General features: G+C 34.1%; 2 protein-coding genes across 2 annotated transcripts; both read left to right on the top strand.

Annotated features, from left to right (window-relative positions):
* Positions 1 to 1,622: 1,622 nt before the first annotated feature.
* Positions 1,623 to 20,815, top strand: LOC129805697 (vacuolar protein sorting-associated protein 41 homolog). Its single transcript, XM_055853779.1, has 8 exons — positions 1,623 to 1,752; positions 1,847 to 1,981; positions 2,044 to 2,683; positions 2,744 to 2,933; positions 2,994 to 3,134; positions 10,971 to 11,171; positions 15,326 to 16,247; positions 20,348 to 20,815. Exons 1-8 carry the CDS (start codon positions 1,735 to 1,737, stop codon positions 20,630 to 20,632), a joined length of 2,532 nt encoding a protein of 843 aa, XP_055709754.1. The 5' UTR covers positions 1,623 to 1,734; the 3' UTR covers positions 20,633 to 20,815.
* Positions 9,635 to 10,964, top strand: LOC129805711 (beta-1,3-galactosyltransferase 6). The gene has a single exon (XM_055853808.1). It carries the CDS (start codon positions 9,703 to 9,705, stop codon positions 10,912 to 10,914), a length of 1,212 nt encoding a protein of 403 aa, XP_055709783.1. The 5' UTR covers positions 9,635 to 9,702; the 3' UTR covers positions 10,915 to 10,964.
* Positions 20,816 to 20,849: the final 34 nt, after the last annotated feature.

The following is a 20,849-nucleotide window of genomic DNA, read 5'->3' as shown; positions in this document are numbered from 1 at the left end:
GACTCCATTGGATTCAGTGACTCTATCGGAGCCCGAAAAAAATCAATTAAAATGTGAAATTTTGATTATTATGTTTGTACTGGATAATTGATAAATTTAACACGATAGTAGAATATTTCAATTACTAAACCCATAAATTCTACACCCTCTGGTCCAAAAAAGTCGTACGTTTGGGCAAAAGTTGAAGATTAAGGAATGATTTTACAGAATGTTTTTATTATTAGTAAGTATCTTAAGTGAAAATTATTATACAGGTGATAATATTGAAGTCCATCCATGATGTTAAGATAAGGATATGGTGTCTTAAAAATTTCTTTTTTCACTTTTTTTAGAAGAGCTCCGGTAGATATTTAATTGTTGAAAATTTTGATGACATTAACATTATTAATTAGAATTTATTTTAAACTTTTATTGTATGAAAGAAGAGATTGATAGTTGTTCTTTTTGTTATGTCATAAACTATGGCTCTCATGGCTCTAAACTTCACAAAAAGAGCAATAAAACCAATTTTTCTCATTTTCTTCTTGTTCTGAAAAATGGGCGCTAAATGGTTACAGATATCTACTTGAAGTCTTCAGATGACCCCCTAATAAGTCAGCCTGAGGGTTATTATTATCACCCTCATTTCCTCTCTACCACTTCCCTTCACCATCAAAATCTTTTTTTTGTGATTACAGGAAAACACGTCATACGAGATCATAGGGCTTAATAAAAAAAAAATCTTAAGACAAGTGAGAAAAGATGAGAGATTTTTCAATTGGTCAAAACTAAACGCTTAAAATACCGAAAAAAATTATTTTGTCAAAATTTGATTACACGGTTAATATACGAATTTTATCATAATATTGTTTTTCTTGTGTTAAAAACGTTACATTGATACACCAAAACACTGATTTAAATGTCGAAAAAGTCATACAATATTATTAGTTCAATAATAAATGGAAAAGTTGACTCTATCGAAGTCAATTTGGGTCCAAGTTGACTCTATAGGAGTTCGTAAAATAAAAAAAATAGTTGTTGACTCTATTAGAGATTGATTCTATCGGGGGTTGACTCTATCGAGGTCCCACTGTATTACCATTTTCAGCGTATTTTACACCACATTTCGTTTTGTAAAACGAGTTATGATCAATCTTTCCTTAAGGCGAGTTTATGTGATCTACTGAAAAAAAAACTGATTTTATTAACTTCAAATAAAACAACTCTAAAAAAAAACTTCTTCAACGAAAGGTAAGTTTTTTTTTCAAAAATAATCTCGGAAATTCGGATCTCAATGACTGAATTTTCAAAAATTTTAAATAAAAATTTCAAAAAAAAATTAAAATAGCAAGATTTCAAAATATAAAGTACTTTAATTCAGTAATAATTTTTTTTCTTTTCATAATCTTCTATTAATCTGTGATGAGATGATTTAAAAATACGAACATTTTTAAAATTTAGTATTTTTAGATCAGTACATTATTCTAATGGGTTAAATGTTAAATACTAAAGGGTTAATAAGAATTTTGCAAAAAAAACCGATTGTGGTTAGTGTCTCGACTATTCATAGTGCTCGGCTAGTGTGTCTGAGGAACTTCGTCGAAAACTGCATTTGATAAAGAGAGAGAAAACTCCCCTTCGACTAGTTCACTGACATTTCTCGTACGCCAGAAAAAGTGGTATTTTTTAATCTCTTGTTTTTATTAGTATTTTTCCCTTTTTCCTGCAAAAGTTATTCGTCCGCAATCGCAAGAAATGTCCGAGGTGACGAGTGTAAGTGAACAATTGATGAATCATTGGAGAATATGGGGCAATTCTCCTGGATTTTTCCATTGTTGACATTTTTTCTTGCATTTCCTAATGGCAGGAGGATCAGGAAACTGAAACGGAGAGCTGTGCTGAGGATGATGTTGAGCCCAAACTCAAGTACATTCGAATGTCAAATGATCTACAGAACATCCTCAACAAGGACACCATCAGCTGCATTGCTGTACATTCAAAGGTAATGGCCAAAAAAGTCCCCAAAATCGAATGCGTTATCGCAACTTTTGTTGCTTCTTCCAGTTCCTCTGCATCGGGACACATTGGGGCGAAGTTCATCTGTTGGACCATCAAGGCAATACGGTGAGTCAGAAGGCAAATGTTCCCCACCACATGGTGGCTGTTAATCAGATTTCAGTGGACGGAAAGGGCGAATATATTGGTACTTGCTCTGACGATGGCATGGTCATCATCAGTGGTCTGTGCACAGAAGACAACAATCAAAAAATAAATATTGGAAGGGCAGTGAGGAGTATCAGTTTAGATCCACTTTATCACAAATCCGGATCTGGGAGAAAATTCATCGTGGGCGACAATAAGCTCAGTCTCTACGAAAAGACCTTCCTCAAGAGTCTCAAGGCGACAGTTCTCAGTGAATCAGAGGGGAATGTCTCATCAATGGCATGGAATAATCAGTTCGTGGCCTGGGCTAGTGCTCTGGGCGTGAGAGTGTACGATTTGAGTGAAAGATGCTCTTTGGGACTCATTAGATGGGAACAACCAAAATCCCTCTCACTCAGTGACTTCCGGTGCAACCTGCGATGGTCCAACTCAACCACCCTCCTCATCGGCTGGGTGGACACCATCCGGATCTGTGTGATCCGCAAGAGGAACAGCATAGAGGTTTCCACGAGAGATTTACCCGGATTCATCGTAGATCCTGGTTAGAAAATCCCAATAAATCAAATCCCAGATGACCCTTCTAACACTTCCTCCATTCCAGTATCAACATTCCAGACGGATTTCTTTGTGTGCGGTCTTGCTCCGCTCGAGGCCAATCAATTGGTCGTCCTGGGAGTTCCCAAAGAACGAGATTTGGAAAACAACAAATCTCTGAGGCCCATTCTCAGTGTCCTGCTCTACAAAACCTGTGACTACGTGGAGATTTGTACAGATAGTCTCTCTCTGAGAGGGTAAGTTAGCCCATGTACAGCTGATACCCTTGTCCCTTAAACAAAAAATATTCTCTGAAGGTACCAAGAATTCCATTGCAATGATTACTCCTTGGACTGCCTCATCGAAGAGAATCAATATTTCATAGTATCACCAAAGGATATCGTCGTGGCCAGTACTTATGAACACGATGATCGGATTCAATGGCTCATTGAGCATGGGTAAGTTCTTTTACTGACCAACATTTGAAAATTTTTCCCTCCAATTTTTTACTGTGTAAAATGCCAAGGGGTTATTATCTAGCCATCAGAAGATAAATTCTCAAATTTTGTAACAAAATGGGAAGAAGTAAAATGTGATAAAATCATGAAAATCGTCACATATCTGCGTCTAACTTTATGATATTTTTCATAAAAGTTCAGTGACTTGTAAAAAATAATTTTAAAAATGGCAAAATCGATAGATCTCAAAATGAATTTACAGTAGAGTTCCTCAAATTTGAACATTTGGGGGGTATAGATGACATTTCTCACTCCTCAAATTTGAACGATATTTTCAAAAACGTAACGGAATTCATGTGAAATGCACTTTCCGTAAATTAAGATAAACAACTTTAGAGAATATATCAATGTAATTTATTGTGAAATAAATGAAATTTGTTGCGGAAGTTACTATAAAACGATAATATTGAGGAAATACCAGAGAAAAATGGCACTCCACGCAAAACTTTCTTCACATAACCTCAAATTTTACATTTTAAACTCAACTGTCGTTCAAATTTGAGGAACTCGACTGTATATGCAATCACAAGGTGAACAAATTTCGAGCACAGTGAACATAGCATCTCAATAAAATCGATTTTGGCAGGTTGAAATAAAATATAATTTAAAAAAAAAATCAATTTGGAAGCGATAGAGCTTCCGCTATATTATGATCGCTACACACTAGAGAAATTAATGTCCATATTGAAGAGTTTTTCCTATACAAGCGTAGCAAATTTCTTCAATATGAACATAAATTTCTCTAGTCTCGCTCTATAGTCCACAATTTATCTAGCATTGATTTCAAGGGACTGATTTTAAGTTAGGTTATGTTTTTTCAGGGGCATGACATTTCCTATGTTTTCCATATGTTTCTAGCGAGCCGAAAAAACTTTTGAGTTCATTAGCTGTTTTCTGTAATTATAGAATGAATTAGCAAAAAAAATACTAATACAAAATAAAAGCCAATTTAATAACGAAGAGGCAACCAGGGGCCCATCAAGCCTAATAAAAAGTGAAGATATTTTTCACTTTTCCTTGTAAAAATTTTGCAGATATTGCACTGCGACTTAAATAAATTTGCTCGTAGTTCTTGTATTATGTCGGCAAACATTATGAAATATGTATTTTTAGATAGCTTTTAATGCACGATTTTGAAATATATCAGACTGATAAGTCAATTCTCTTCAGGAAAAAACTTGTCAATAGTATTCAGTGCCTCTATGCAAAAACGTATGGAAAAATGAAATGTCGAGAGGCCTCTGAGGCAACCGAAAACCCTAAATTGGCAACCTACGTAATTTTGGAGATATCTTGTGAAGTGTGTACGAAAACAAGGAGAAAATTACACTAGAACCGGTCGCATTTTTCAGAGCTAATGTCACTAATGTTGTCATAATTATTTTAATATTTTTGGCAAATTTTATTAAGTAGTTGTGATAATTGTGATCCATAATGAAGAAAGCGAGGACAAGTACCACAATCGCAAAGAAAGTGGAAGCCGTCGAGCATTTTCAATACTAAAAGTCGTTGAACATTTTAAAAAATGACATGGAGTATAGTGCGACCCAAGTGTCAAATCTGGAACCACATATAGACTATAACGAGGCTCTACTGTATTCGGATGACATCTTGACAACATCATTTTATTTATTTATCAATTTTTGATAAAAGGAGAGTATTTCAGTGGCACCAAGCAAATTAATCTTGATTAACTAAATAATAATTTAATTTAAATTAATTGAAAAGTAATAAGTCAAGGATTATCCTAAAACGAAAATAATTTATTTGACATTTAACCCATGTAACATATCCAACGAACCAATTTCAGTAAAAATGAATCTTTTATAACTCTTAGTTAATGGGCAAAGATGATAATTTTGCAGAGAAAGGATTTTTCCGCCTCTGGAAAATTGGAAATATCATGGGTACTCTTGTCCCCAAAATAACGACAAGGAGACAAATCAATTTTCCCAAATTACCAACTATATAAAATAATTTTCTATCTTAAAGGGCTTCTTTATGATATTGATCACTAAAACGAGTAAAATTTATGACCAATGTCTTCTCAGGTATCCAGGAAGTGCTCAAGAAGACACCAAATTTCTGCTTTTTAAGAAGTGAAAACAAGGGCGTACCCAGGATTTCAGTTAGGGGGGGGCTAAGTCTCAAATTTTGTTGGCGGGGGGGGGGGGGTACATAATTTTTGTTTTGAAAAAAAAAACATAAAAAATAAAATGAGATAAAAAGTATCTATCTATATATATATATATATATATATATATATATATATATATATATATACAAACTGGTTTTACTTTTCACGAGAGATTAGCCTATGCCCAATTTGTAGGTATTGGTTAAGGAACGATCATCAGTGTTCCTCGGACTAGTGCATTGTCTCCCATGTTATTGGCCAAACAGAAAATTAATTTTTAGAAATAATTCGCAACTTTTTACCAAATAACTACAGCAAGGATGCATTCCATTAGTTCAACTACCCGAGAAACATCTGATAAAGCACCTTCCGATCCGTATAACACAGTGCATTTTTACTATTACACCTATCTTTATTCATTTCTCGACGACTCATTAGCTAAGGCATTGAATAAATGAGCAGTAAAAAGTTAAAATTGATCAGTAACAAAAAATTTTGAAACAGTGATATTATCGCCCAAATTTTGGCAAAGGGAAAATAAAGGGCTTTTCACTCTATATGGAACTATTTTAAATGTTAAATATGTAAATAAGGCCCATTTTTGTAAAGATTTAAGTTTTTTACTGACCATAATCAGATATTTTACTGCTCATTTGTGGTCAACGGACATATAACAGACGGGACGTATTTGCAAAAATATTCCGCGAGGTGGAGACACAGACGGACGAGCATGGACGAGCGCAATTCACGAGCGCACGACAGACGACAGACAGAGACCAGACGTTGTAGAGAGAGGACGTGAGTGAATAAAAAGCTAAAAAGTATTGAGTGTTTCAAAAAAAAAAAAATGGAGTCTACACATTTTTAATTTTTTACTGCCCATTTTGAATTTTTTACTGCTCGTTTGTTTTTTGCCATTAGCTAACAGCAAATATTTGGTTTTTGGATTTCAGATGAACTTATTTCAAGAAATCTTGTCCATCGAAAAGTAATTTTTTTTCAAAATGGTCTACGAATTCCGAAAATCAGATCCCTACAGCAGAATTTTTAAAGGAAAATTTCAGAAAATATACTTTAAATGTTGTGCTTTTATATGCCTAAGGGCTTGAATTAAATAAACTTTCTATTATGTTGTAAAAAGGGACAGATAATCCTAACCGGCTTATGTAGGTGAGATTCTTAACGTGAGCTAACTCGGAGTGCATGCAAATTCGATTTGGAGCTGAAGTTGGGAGACGCCATTCAGTTATCTCTTGAATCAAATTCGTGAAATTATACAAATTTTGTATTTAAACCAAAATATCAAGGATTTGGATGAACTGACAGAAAAGTGATATATGGGTGAAATGTAGACCAGAATGTTCTTTATAATTTTCCCATAGAACATGATCTCATCGATTACTCAGAAGCCAAGATAAGCGAGGTTTTTTGTTTCTTAACTCGTTTTTTCATCCAGAGTGTCCCAAGTAGTCATTTGTTCTTCTTATATTAAACTTGCTTTCTTCTTATATGGTGAACCGTTACTGCCAAAATATACGACTTTTCTAAAACATATTCTAACCTAACACTATATTTTTACTTTCTCTGTGGATTTTTAGGCGTTCGTTATAAATTCTTAAATATCCTTTAAATATGTGAAAAAGATTACGTGACAACTTCCTTCTTTTCGAAAAATATATTACTGAATAAATTTGTTACCGAAATTACGTTAGAAAAAAATGCAAAAATAGTTACGAAATATTTGCCTATTTTTACACTTTTTTTAATTCTTGAATGTATAGTACAGTACGGATAAGAGCCTTGTCCTGCCCCCCCCCACCCCCAATTTGGCTTTTAATAGTTTTTGAGTTTTTATAAGCTCATTTTTGTATTAACCCTCTACAAATGAGCAGTAAAACATCAAATTTGAGAAGTAACTAAATTTTCAACTTTAAAAGCAATAGAATTTTCATGAAAGTTTCGATCTTTATGAATTGAAAAATTAGGCCCATTTTTGGAAGGATTTGGATTTCTTACTGGTCAAACAAAATTTTTTGCTGTATAAATATATTTTTTTACTTTTCATTTGTTTTTGAATTTTTTTGACGCTTCTAGGGGGGGGCAGCTGCCCCCCCCTGCCCCTAGCTGGGTACGCCCATGAGTGAAAACATGGGATTTCCACCTTTTAACTTCTACTCCTTTATTTCTCGTCAACGTTTAGGAGCTTGATGGCTCCTTCTTCAGGTCTTCTTAAAAACTATTTCATTGGGCGAAAATCATTATATAAACCAAATTCCTGCTTGTCAACAGACTCCTCATAATATTTCACACGATGTTATTATATAGACACATTAAACTTTCTCAAAATCATAAAAGACATTTCTTCGAGCACTTCTCGGACAATCAGAATTCACCATATTATCGGAAAATACAGGGAACGCTTCCCCGAAAACAATCGCGCGCTGCCAAATGTCAGAATCATCGGCATAATTTGTGAGCATCAATATTTAACATAAATAAATCACAGCGTTCTTTCAACTTTCAAGAAACGGTCAAGAAACTCGCGGTTTTAAATTGTTTCCTGTAAGCGTTTGGTGAAGCTTTCACAAAAAGTGTCACGTAAAACACTTACGGCATCTAAGAATTCACATGAAAGTTCTTACGAAAGCTTAACCTGAAGGTGATCTCAGAGCCGTGAATTTCTCACGTGAAAAACTCACAAATCGGAATTCATACAACTGGTCTAAAAATATGAAAAAAAATCACAATATCTGCAAAGAAGCGGAATTTCGAAAATTCACGATTTTTGACGAAAAATATCTTAGGTAAGGGATTAATTAGGTCCCTGCCAAAAATATCCTAGATTTGAACATCCTTCTAATTTGTAATCATACTCAAGTATCGGATTTTATCGATTCTAAATTGTTCAAAAATATTGTTTTTCCATGGGTACCCAGAGTTCCAAAGGAAACGAAAGAATAGAAAAATTAGTGGAGCGTGGCCCGCCAGATTTTTCATTTTAAATATTAAATATTAAAATTAATTTAATGAGGTACGTTCTAAAGGAGTGCAATAAGTGGCGAACGAAAAAGACCTCTTTTGTCTTTTTCAGTTTTTATTTTAAATGACGTTTCGTGAATCTATGTCCCTTTCATCCCAGTATAAAGTAATTAGAAAGAAACATAAAGTTGGGATTCGTACACTGTGTTTATACTGGGATCAATAGACAAACAGAGTCGGATCGGAACAACTTTCAACTATCCACTTCTTCTTTTACACTTTTGAAATTGGGATTTTTCTTCTATGTTTAAGTGGAACTAAGCCATCTCATTATGTAATATAGCTTCTCAATCTGTTTGTACAGCTAAATTATATCACGATAAGGCTCAATTTTATTTAAAAATAGGTGAATATCCCAATTTCAAAGGTGCCCTACTTCCCCCTAATGTTATATTTACAAAAAAAACATATTTTATTCACGTTTTATAGAGGTGAGTCTTCAAATTTAATTTGAAATTCTCCATCAAGTGCCTCCTTAAAAAATTGTTTTTTTTTTCAATATTGTGAATGTTGAGAATTACAAAAATAAATGTATTTGAATAGTGGAAATTCTTAAATACCATAACATTGAACAAGACTACTACTTTATAACACAGGTGTGCAAGAACCGTTGAAACCGAATAAACGTCAAAATAAGTTTGTTTAAGTAGCGTTTTGACCACTGACGTACAAATTTCTTTTGACGTTTTTTCTGTTTCAAACGGTTCTTGCACACCTCTGCTTTATAAGATGGCATAAACTTGGGCACTGACTATTTAGTACCCTAACAAGGGTACCTTGTTGAATCGTGCCTACAAATACATTTATGGGAACAGATTACAGAATAATAACAGTATTTCTCTATTTTATAAATCGAAAAAATATGTTTCAAAAATTTTTAAACCTCTTTTTAGTCTATTCATAATCTTATTCCCTTGGCTGAAAATCAATAACAATAAATTTAAAAAAAATATATAAGAAATTGGGTAAAATTCCTTCGCGAAATTTTCTACTAAAACTTTTTCTTTCTTATATTTAATCCAGAGGTGAGCAAGAACCGTTTGAAACAGAAACAAACGTCAAATGAAAATTATTCGTCAATGTCAAAATAAACTGGACAAACTTATTTTGGCGTTTTTTTGGGTTTCAAGCGGCTCTTGCTCACCTATGATTTAATCATCATTAATCAAATTATGATAAAAATTTTATGGCAAAAAAAAAATTGTTAAAAAATATTCTCGAATAAATTTTTGATGAGATAAAAACCCCTTGGCTGTCATAAGAGTTCTGCATAACCTCACTTTGCGGTATTTTGGAAGTATATCTGTGTAGATTTTTCTAAATTAGAAAAAAATGAAGAATAGTGGATTTAATAGTCGTTTGCTAAATGTAATTGTGGCCATAAGTGCTTTTACGCTGGGAACACTCACCACTCTGATGATTGTCAGTGAGAAATCCATGGAAAAGCCCAATTTTAGGGAGTATTCAAGGGGTAGTCTGGAGAGTAAGTTCACTGCTCCGAAGAAGCCCCATCACTTTCTGGTAATTCTAATAACAACTGCACCGGGAAATCTTCCTCAGAGGAGTGCAATTAGGGAGACATGGCTGAAGAATGGATATCTATGGAAGTCAGATATTCCCTATGATGCAAATGCCGTCTATACGCCACTGTATGATTCAGAAACGGGATTCCTGCGTCCGGAGACACCAGATATGCAGGCATACAATTTGGATGTGTATAAAAAGTGGATGAAAAAGTACAAGACAATTAATCCTGAACTGGATGGGCAAGAAGAAATGACAAATCTCTCGGTTGTGCATTATTTTGCAATTGGCACTGCAGGGCTGGGAAGATCGGAAATTAGTGATTTGAGGGAGGAGAGGAAGAAGCACAAAGATATATTGTTGCTGGAAAATATCTGGGATAGTTACAGCAATTTGACTAGAAAGTTACTTGAGAGCTTCCATCAACTGCATGAGAAATTCTCCTTTGATTATCTCCTGAAATGCGATGATGATACTTTTGTAGATTTGGCAATTTTACTTCAAGATCTGCAGACTTATCACGCTAATTTGAAGATGGTCTACAGTCGGATAGACAATCAGCAGCCAATTCCAAGGCTCTATTGGGGGTATTTTCATGGTAGGGCTCATATAAAAACAGCCGGTCAGTGGAAGGAACAAAATTATGATCTTTGCGATAAGTATTTGCCTTATGCCCTTGGAGGGGGATATGTTGTGTCCGGAAGTATAATTTCTCAGCTGTCAGACCAAAGAGTTTCTCTGAAAGTCTTCCGGAGCGAAGATATTTCAATGGGAACGTGGTTATCTGCATTCAGAGATATCCATCGAAGGCATGATGTTCGCTTTGATACTGCCTTCACGGCTAGAAAATGCCAAAGTTATCACATTGTCCTCCATAAACGGTCAATTGAGGACATGAGGCACTTTCAGAGTGGTTTTACGTGTTCTCAGATTCAAAATGATGCAATAAGAAGGCCCAAAGAATATTACTACAATTGGCGAAAGCCTCCAACGCAATGTTGCGATATTTCAGTTAATTGAATGTTGTTGCAAGAGAAATTGATCCTATTATGTCTCCTGCCTTCCCTTCTCTCCAGACGCTTCGAGCAGGCAATGGATGTGATATCGGTTCATGGAGGGCGGTATTCGTTGGTGAGTGTGGCGCGTCTCTATTTGGATCATTTACTTACGCTCGGCCTCTACGAGGATGCCGCCAAGCTCTGTCTGCGGGCTTTTGGTAATGATAAGTTGCTGTGGGAGGAGGAAGTTTATAAATTCGTCAAGGTGCAGCAGCTCAGGTAGGTTTGATTTTTTTACTCTTATATGAAATTCCTGAACTTGCAATTTAGTCAGAATGAATTTAAAAATTATTTCCGATCAATAAGAAAACAATTTTAACTGTTTTTATTAATCAAAATCAATAGTGAAGGGATGATTAAACTCAGAAACTTCTGACAATTATCGAAAAAACAATTTCCCAAAACCCAAGTAGGCCAAGAAATTTAACGAGAAAACAAGAAAGGCTGTGCGAAATTCGAGATACCCAATAAAACTCATGAGAAAGTCAAATAAGAGAAAGCTTTCAGGCTTTATGGCTTCTATACACTAGGACAAATTTATGTCCATATTGAAGAGTTTTTCCTATACGAGCGTAGGGAATTTCCTTCAATATGGATATAAATTTCTTTAGTGTGCAGAGGCCATTACACACACTCTGGCTTCAAACACTTCATATATTTCCCATATTCCTTCAATGAATCTGACCTATATATTTTTAATAGAGCAATATCGTCAGTTAAATCAGCATTTGTCGTAACTTCCTTTTGACAACTTTTCAGGAGACGAAATTTTCAGTTCAGCTTTATTTTTCTTAAAAATGAGCCCCTTAATGCGATACTTTTGAGTCAAAATAATAAAAGTGGCACTAATAAACTGTAAGTTAACTCGAGAAAATCTTTATAAAATGATTTAAAAGCTGAGATATTGAGATATATGTTAGAAGAAACACAGTAATATTTTATCGTAACTTGCATCGTTTATAAAGCCGTAACTTCCAATGTATGGGGATCTTGGAAGTTACGATAATTTTCAAAAATGCATTATATCAATTTCAATTACTCTAGTAATAATAAGCGCCTTTATTTCACAAAATTAGTCAATTGTACTGTTATCCTTGTCCCTAAAACTTGTATTTCATAAATTTTATTGAATAAATTTTGTACGTCGTGTCACTTGTTTTGTTTTGAATTAATGACAGATGGACAGGGATTTATTCACACTTTTTTCTCACAAATATTGAATTAAAAAGATTTAATGTTGCATTATACGCATTGTCTTTGGATATTTGGAAGAGGTCGTGGACGTTTTAATGAGAAATATTATATTTTTGCTGCAAATTACAAGCCACGCAAACGAGCAAAAGAAGTTATGGCAAATGTTGATTACTGAAAATTTTGTATGGAAATTTATCGTAACTTCCCTAAAAATAAAAGTTACAACAAATTCTGATACATCTTTCTTAATTAAGGGCACTTACGATAATTTTTGTTTAAAATAATTTTTATTGAGCTTATAATTTAAAAAGCGTAATTTAAAAATATCATAAATAAAAAAATCGTAAAAAAAATAAAAATATCGTAAAAAAAATAAATTAATGGGCTTATAAACGTTTATTTTTCTCAAATACGTTTAATGAACAAAATTACGCTGATTCCAAATATGTATATATCGCAAAAATGAAGTTACGACAAATGCTGATTTAACAGACGATAGTTTAATAGAGCTAGTTTTAAGTCACACATTTCCTGAAAAAAATTAGGTCTGATCCATTGAAAGAATACGGAAAAATATGAAATGTCCATAGCCAGAATATGTGCGAAGCCTGAAAGCCTTCCCCTATAACGGGAATCCTTGAAAAATCGTAAATGAAAATTATCATGAAAACGTCGGTAAAAGAAATTTATCAGAAGCTTGAGAAGAATTTACTGATAGAAAGAACTTGAAAAACATCTGTTAACCTGAATAATCCAAGAAAGTTTTACTAGAAGTTGAAGAAAAGTTTTGCGAAACCGACTAACTTAGAAATTTATTTAAACATTCTGGAAAACCTGGGATAACTTTAAGAGTTGTAATGAAATCCGAACAGACCTCGAAATTTGACGAAAAGTGAAAATAATGTCTATAAACTCAACAAAAAAGTAAATAAATATGCGAAAACCCCCAAAAAAATTATTAATAAGAATTTGAAAGGCTTTGTTAAACGCGTGCCAAGAAATTTCAGGAGAAACCTAAAAAGAAAGGTCTTTCGAAACACTAGAAACAAAGTTAAGTTTTCCGAAACCGCAAAAATACAATCACAAATCATCCAAAAAACTAGAATCTGAGGAGATATCGTAAAATCGGATTTCACGTGATATTCCAGAAAAAAATTGCTAGGGAAACTGGGGCAGTAATAGACACAGAGGGGGTAGTTGTACACACCGTGATTTTTTCAATATTAGACTTTAGAAGACGAAAACTCATTGACCAGTGAACAAATAGTTTACTTAAGTTTAAGTTGTGTAAACATAAAAATCAGTATCTTCAACTGCCCCAGTAATACCCTAATACTTCTGGTACACTTTTTAGATCAGGAAAATTTCATGAAATCAAAATTCACATTTATCTTACTGCTTGAACTCAAAGAGAGAGCAATTATATAAATTAAATTTTATCAACTTTTCACCGTTCTAAAACACAAAGATATCCACTTTTGGTCTTCGGTAAGGAAATTCCTACCCCTATACCAGTCCTTTTTACATTTTCTTATTTTTTTTCCCGTGACCCCCTCCTTACACTCCAAAATAGGTGATCTTTTTTTCATTTTCAATTTATGTTTTGAAGGTAGTCAAGGAGAATATTTTGAAATCGAATTTTCGAAGGTCAAAGTTAAACCCTTTTGAAAGTACATTTCTCAACCAATTTCTTTAAATTTGGATTTTTTTTTGAAAGGTTTTAAAATTTCCAATCCGACTGTATCGTGGACTTAGTCGGTTAGCTCCCGTAATTGATGCAATCATTCTCAAAAGAAATTCAATTTTTTTTTCTTCGAAAGCTTGAGACACGGGTAGAGACCAAATGGTATAAGATATCGACTTCTGGCCTTCGATGACCTCACTCTTCTCTCCTATAAGTCAATATTATCTAAGACAGTCCTTTTTCCTTTTTCCTTAACTCTCCTACAGTAAACTCTCTCAAATTCGGGAATTTGGGACCGAAATGTCACTCATCCGAATTAGAGAGAAATTCGGGCGACAAATTTTTTGAAATGCAACGATTTTTTATTCATCTGCATGCACTTATTGAGTTTACGTACTCAAATACATTGTAAATATCATGAAAGCCCCTTAATAATGCAAAATCACATCACAACTAAGACAAACCATGGTAAATTTGAGCATATTTCCTTCATTCGATAATCATAATCGAACTTGAAAAATGTTAACAAACTTTTTTCAAATTTAACTGCTGCCCTAATTAAAAAGTAGCCCGATCTTAAAAGAGCCGAATTAGCGAGAGTCTACTGTACTTCTTTTCCAAAACCATAATATTTTTGGTTTATTTCGAAAACATACGGTTTTCGGAATGGTTTCCTTATTTATGAATGAATTTAAACGGTAGTAAACCGGTATGCACCCAAACACAATGCGAAAAGAACTAACTTTTGAGGAAGAAGAGGACGTGAATCTTGATTTCATGAAATTTTCCTGATCACAAAGGTGTGCCGGAGCCATAAAAATTTTTACTGATCTAAAAGTTGTGTCAGAGCGGTCAGAGCCATAAAGATGTAATTCTCCGATCAAATTTTGAAGTAGCAAGCTTGAATACATGATCGCATTTAAGATAATTCATAAAGTGTAATCGGTTTAATTTAAATATCGAATTTGAATTTTCGGAATTCAATTTAAATTTTAGAACATTAACGACATTTTGGCACTAAAGAATTTTTCATAAGCAAGACTCACCTGATCAACTTTTTTTTTTAATCTGTCTAATAATATACAAGTCCTATTTTATGGAATACGGGGCTCTTATACCATCTTCCTAAATTTCAAATGTAAATTTGTAGGGCATTACCAGTTATGCCCAGTAAAATTTAAAACAAAATTACAGTTCATATCTCCTGAAAGACTACGCATCTCAAAATATTTTGAGAAATTTTCGTTTCAATGAAGGATTTTCGATATTGTCGCGATTTTCTTCAAAATTCTGAATCTTGCCGATAATTTTGTCCTCTACACATTGGAAGAAATTTAACTCAAAAATTATCTTTTTGATATTATCTCCCTGTAGTCGATTTCCTTAAAAAACATATTTTTATGAAAATTGTATTAGGTAGAGACTAGCTATAGAAAACAATCTGCACTTACCTAATCCTAATTTTTGATCTTTCAAATTATTTTCCTGACGAAAGGGCTGTAAGCATGTATCTGCCCAGGAGTATCGATTGCAAACTCAATCCCCATGTCTACGAAATGGTTCTCTATGAATATCTTAAACTTGAACCGCCGGGCTTTCTGGCACTGATCAAAGAATGGCACCCAATGCTATACAATACTTCTGCTGTGATAAATGCCATTCAGGATCACTACAATGAGAAAGATAAGAATGTCCTGCTAGAATCCCTGGCAATACTCTATTCGCACGAAAAGAAGTACGAAAAGGCTTTGGCCATGTACTTGAAACTTCAGCATAAAGATGTCTTTGCGCTGATTAAGAAGCACGATCTGTATTCGGTGATACATCGAATGATTGTGGCACTGATGCAATTGGACACAGAAAAGGCAATTGCCATGTTGCTGGAGAAGAATAAAATATCACCGGATGTTGTGGTGGCTCAATTGGAGACAAGAGAAGACTTTTTGTATTTATATTTGGATGCATTGGATCGGGTAGATCCCAGTGGGAAATTTCATTGGAAAATTGTAGGACTGTATGCAAAGTATGCAAGAGAAAAGTTATTGCCATTTCTCAAGAGATCCAATAAGTATCCCATTCAGGAGGCTTATGATATCTGCAAGGAAAAACTTTACTATCCGGAAATGGTATTTTTGCTGGGACGAATGGGGAATACAAGGGAGGCCCTGTCAATTCTTTTGCACAAATTGGAAAATGTTCAATTGGGAATTGAATTTTGCAAAGAGAATGATGACATGGATCTCTGGAATGATCTCATCAATGAGTCCCTGGATAAGCCACATGTCATGACCAAGTTACTGGATGGAATTGCTGGCTATATTAATCCAGAACTGCTAGTTAGTAAAATTAAGCTTGGCCAGAAAATTCCAGGACTCAAAAAATCCCTCATAAAGACACTCAAAGACTACAGCCTTCAGGTAAGGCATGATTTATTTTTTTAAATAACAGAAGCGAACCTAGAGCAATCGTTTCGATTCTATCTCTGAACAAATTAGCTAAGATTCTTTACAGTCCCAGCTTCTGTGATCTGTACACTATAAGAAAAAAAAAGAGGGTACGATTAACTTTTTTTCCTCATAACTTTAACACTTTTTAGGTGTAAAAATATATCAACATTTTTTAATGTTAATTTTACACCTTTTTAAGGGTAAAATTAACATGAAAAAGGATAACTTTAACTTCTAATACACCTAAAATGCGTTATATTTACACCGATTTCGAATCAATACTGCAAGGTAAAATTAACATTCCCGAAATGTTATTTTAACTTTTTTGGATTTCTCTCAGTCAGTCAAAAGCTTCTAAAGAAAAAACGAAAAGAGATATTGACTTGCGGTTTTGCATCGACCTCAAATCTTAGTATTGTTCCGATTCTGGGGATAGGGTAAAATCTTCGCAAGCAGCTGTCGAATTCATTTTCCGCTTTTTATTAACTTAAACAACCTGAGTACACACTCTCAAATTCGGGCATTTGGGACCGAAATGTCACCCGAATTAGAGGAATTCGGGCATGAAATTTTTTGAAATGCAACGGTTTTTTTGTTTACCTGCGTACTCATTAAATTTACATGTCCATACACTGAGAAAAAAAGAGGGTGCAATTAACTTTTTTTCCTCATAACTTTAACACTTTTTAGGTGTAAAAATATATCAACAGTTTTTAATGTTAATTTTACACCTTTTTAAGGGTAAAATTAACATAGAAAAGGGTAACTTTAACCCCAAATACACCTAAAAAGCATTATTTACACCGATTTTGGATCAATACTGCAGGGTAAAATTAACATTTCCGGAATGTTATTTTAACTTTTTTGGATTTATCCCAGTGTACACAGTACAAAAGCTTCTAAAGAAAAAACGAAAAGAGATATTGAGTTGCGGTTTTGGGTCGACTTCAAATTTTAGTATTGTTCCGATTCTGGGGGTAGGGTAAAATCTTCGCAAGCAGTTGTCGAATTCATTTTCCGCTTTTTATTAACTTAAACAACCTGAGTACACACTCTCAAATTCGGGCATTTGGGACCGAAATGTCACCCGAATTAGAGAAATTCCGGCATGAAATTTTTTGAAATGCAACGGTTTTTTGTTTACCTGCGTACTCATTAAATTTACATGTCCATACACTGAGAAAAAAAGAGGGTGCAATTAACTTTTTTTCCTCATAACTTTAACACTTTTTAGGTGTAAAAATATATCAACAGTTTTTAATGTTAATTTTACACCTTTTTAAGGGTAAAATTAACATAGAAAAGGGTAACTTTAACCCCAAATACACCTAAAAAGAGTAATATTTACACAGATTTCGGATCAATACTGCAGGGTAAAATTAACATTTCCGGAATGTTATTTTAACTTTTTCGGATTTCTTTCAGTGTATTAATTGTTAATTTTATGAAAGCCCCTTAATAATGCAAAATCACATCACAACTGAGAAAAATCATGGCAAATTTGAGCATATTTGCTTCATTCGATAATCACAATCGAACTTGAAAAATGTCAACAAACTCTTTCCAAATTTAACTGCTGCCCGAATTAAAAAGTAGCTTGGTGTTAAAGGAGCCGAATTAGCGAGAGTCTACTGTATTTAGACGAGTTACTCGTGCCTGGCTCATCCACCAGGCCTTCCTGTCTCGTTGTGCTCAGATCGTCGAACCGCACTTACCACAATTCACTTTTTGTATTAGATGTATCTATCTGGAATGAATTACCTAGACAGAGAAAACGGCAATTGATCCAAGCCTTTGTAACGTCTTGACTAGTTAGTTATTATTATTATTATTATTCGTATCGAGACACTTTATTTCTAATACAATGTAATCTTAACAACATGCTCAGTTTGGAAGAATCTTTTGATCGCAGATCGCCCAGGAATGCCTTCCTCGCCGTGTGGATGCTTCTTCCATGCTCCCGGAGTTTTTGGGTAGAGGCGGTGCATTTTTATAACGTTATATCACAGTGAAAATGTCCTTTTCTAGATCTAGATACAGTAGACTCTCTCTCAGTAGGGTGGAGTAACCACTTATCGCCACTTTTAGGATAAAGTGAAATTAATTGTATTATAACTTTTGACCCCTTATTATCAGATAACTCAAATTTTACACAAAGCTACTTAGACGTATTGGCTCTAGATTCGTAAAAACAATAGTTCTTGAATTTAACGCTGGACTACTTAAAAAACTGATTTTTATTAACAATTCAAAAATAACCACTTTTCGCCAGTTCTGTAACCACTTCTCGCCACCCACTTGGAAAAGTTCAACTTCGATTATTTTGAGCAATATTATGCAAAGAATTCATTCAGCATTTCTTTTTTCTCAAGATCACCTTATTATTACTCACTTTAAATGAATTTTCTTCACTTATATTTGGGAAATCAAATTATTAGACTGTTGCAGAAAGTAAACAAAGTAGATTTGACAACTGAGAATCTATGAAGTGAAGTTAGCGTCGCCTATTGAAAAGCTATGGCGACAGAGGTGGTGAATCAATTTTAGAATATTACCACTTTCCGCCATGACTCATTTTTACATAAAAATAATACAAAATGAAATATTAACTAACTAAATACAAATTTTATGTATTCGTCAAATGTAATTAAATGTTCAATAGACAAATTATTGATTCAAAATCGGAAATTTTGTTCGATAAAAGTTTCATGACACTTACTATATTTGGTAAGAAATATTGGATTCGATGCACTTGTTTAAAATATTCCTCTAAAAAATGCTCAAACATTTAAATACAAAACAAAAAATTAGTGTTTTTCGACTCTATACGTAGCAGCAATAAAAATACAAGTAACTTTGTGGCTAATTTATTTCATAAATCGTGAGAAATAGCGATTTCAATATAAAGTGGCGAGAAGTGGGGCACTGGCGAGAAGTGGTGATTCCACCCTAGGGCATATGGGGCAAAATGTCATCCAAATTATCGAGAGATTTGGGCATCAAAATCATTGTAAATTCAACAAAAAGCGCACAATTGTGTGACTGGGCTCGTTGGAAAGGTCTTGGAATTTCCTATAAAACTGAACCAGTTTCAATAGGTTCTGAACCGATAATGAACTGGCTCATATCCGATAACTAATTTTTATCTGAAAATCAATTCTATTTACTTTTAAAACTATTTTGGGGAACCTTTTGTGAGATTTATGAATCGGTTCAAATCGGTTGAGAACCGGTAAACAGTAAATGATGCGAAAGTGCTTTTGCGGTATAGCATCTAAGTCACGAGTTCGAATATTTTGCAAAGCCTGGGACGCTTTGTCACTCCTTTTGACTTCGCTTCGAGAAAATTTACTCGGTGGACGAAATGAATAAAATTCGCTCGACGCGATTACACTCAATCCCGGGATTATGCACATTTTTGTGACCGAAAAAACGCGCGAAATGGCATTATGCATTGAGAAAATTTGCACACACGCAGGAGCTTTCTTTTGAATAAATCGACGTAGAACAAATTTTGCGCGGAGTAAAAGAAGTAAAACAAAAAATTCAACGGATTAATAGAAATGCATTAACAAAGAGTAGGTACTTTTTGGCCAGAGTTCTTCAATAAATGATTAGAATATTTAAAAATTTTACATTAATAAAAGAAATTAAAATTTTATTCTGAAAAAATAGCAAAATGTTTTCAAATTTCCCGCGTCACAAAATAGTATACATTCCGGCGTATTTCAAAAATGATTTCATAAAGGGTCTCCCAATGGTAGGCAAACTTTCATAATTGTAGTGCATAATTCTGTCAGGTGCATAATGCCGGGATTGAGTGTATTTACTCCGAAAATTAACCTCACAATGGAATTATCAAGTGTTCCGAATTCCGAGGTTGTCTGTAAAAAATCTCGGCTACCATAAGCCTTTATCTGTAGCTTTTTTTTGGCAACATTTTTCTAAAACCTAAATTAAACAGAGTCAAACAAATCTCTGACCTCGGGTGCCATACAACCTAGGTTCGCTACTGTTTGCTGATGTCGTAAATTTCAGAATGAAAAAAAAACTAATTAAGAAAATTCCAGGTAACAATTCAGGATGGTTGCAATCAAATCCTCGTGACGGACTATTTCAATCTGCATGAGAAGCTGTACAGGACCCAGCAGAAAGCCATTCATATTTCCAATGATTTCCAATGTGGAATGTGTCGACGGAGTATCCTGGCCAAAGAGTCATCCCTCTACAATAGTTCACAGTCCAATGGGAAACACGATATTGTAGCATTCAACTGTCGGCATGTATTCCACGAGAATTGCCTGCCGGACAAGTACGTGGAATTTTGCACAGTTTGCAAATCATCAAAGAAATAATGCCATTTTTTTCTACACCGTGATCAACTCCTGCGCGAGTCTTCTGCTAGCTAGCTGAAAATCCTTCCCATGTTTTTTTTTGTTTATTTCTTTCGATGTAAAATGTATTATTTCTGTTGCTATTTTAAATGAGGAGGAAGTGTTTCTTTTTTTTGTATGGCAATAAATAGTCACCATTTTAAATACATTTTTACTACCCAGAAAAAAATGCCCCAAA

The sequence above is a fragment of the Phlebotomus papatasi genome, chromosome 3 (assembly GCF_024763615.1).
Source record: "Phlebotomus papatasi isolate M1 chromosome 3, Ppap_2.1, whole genome shotgun sequence".
NCBI lineage: Eukaryota > Metazoa > Arthropoda > Insecta > Diptera > Psychodidae > Phlebotomus > Phlebotomus papatasi.
Note: the sequence above shows the minus strand (reverse complement) of the source record. Positions and strands in the feature narration are given on the sequence as shown.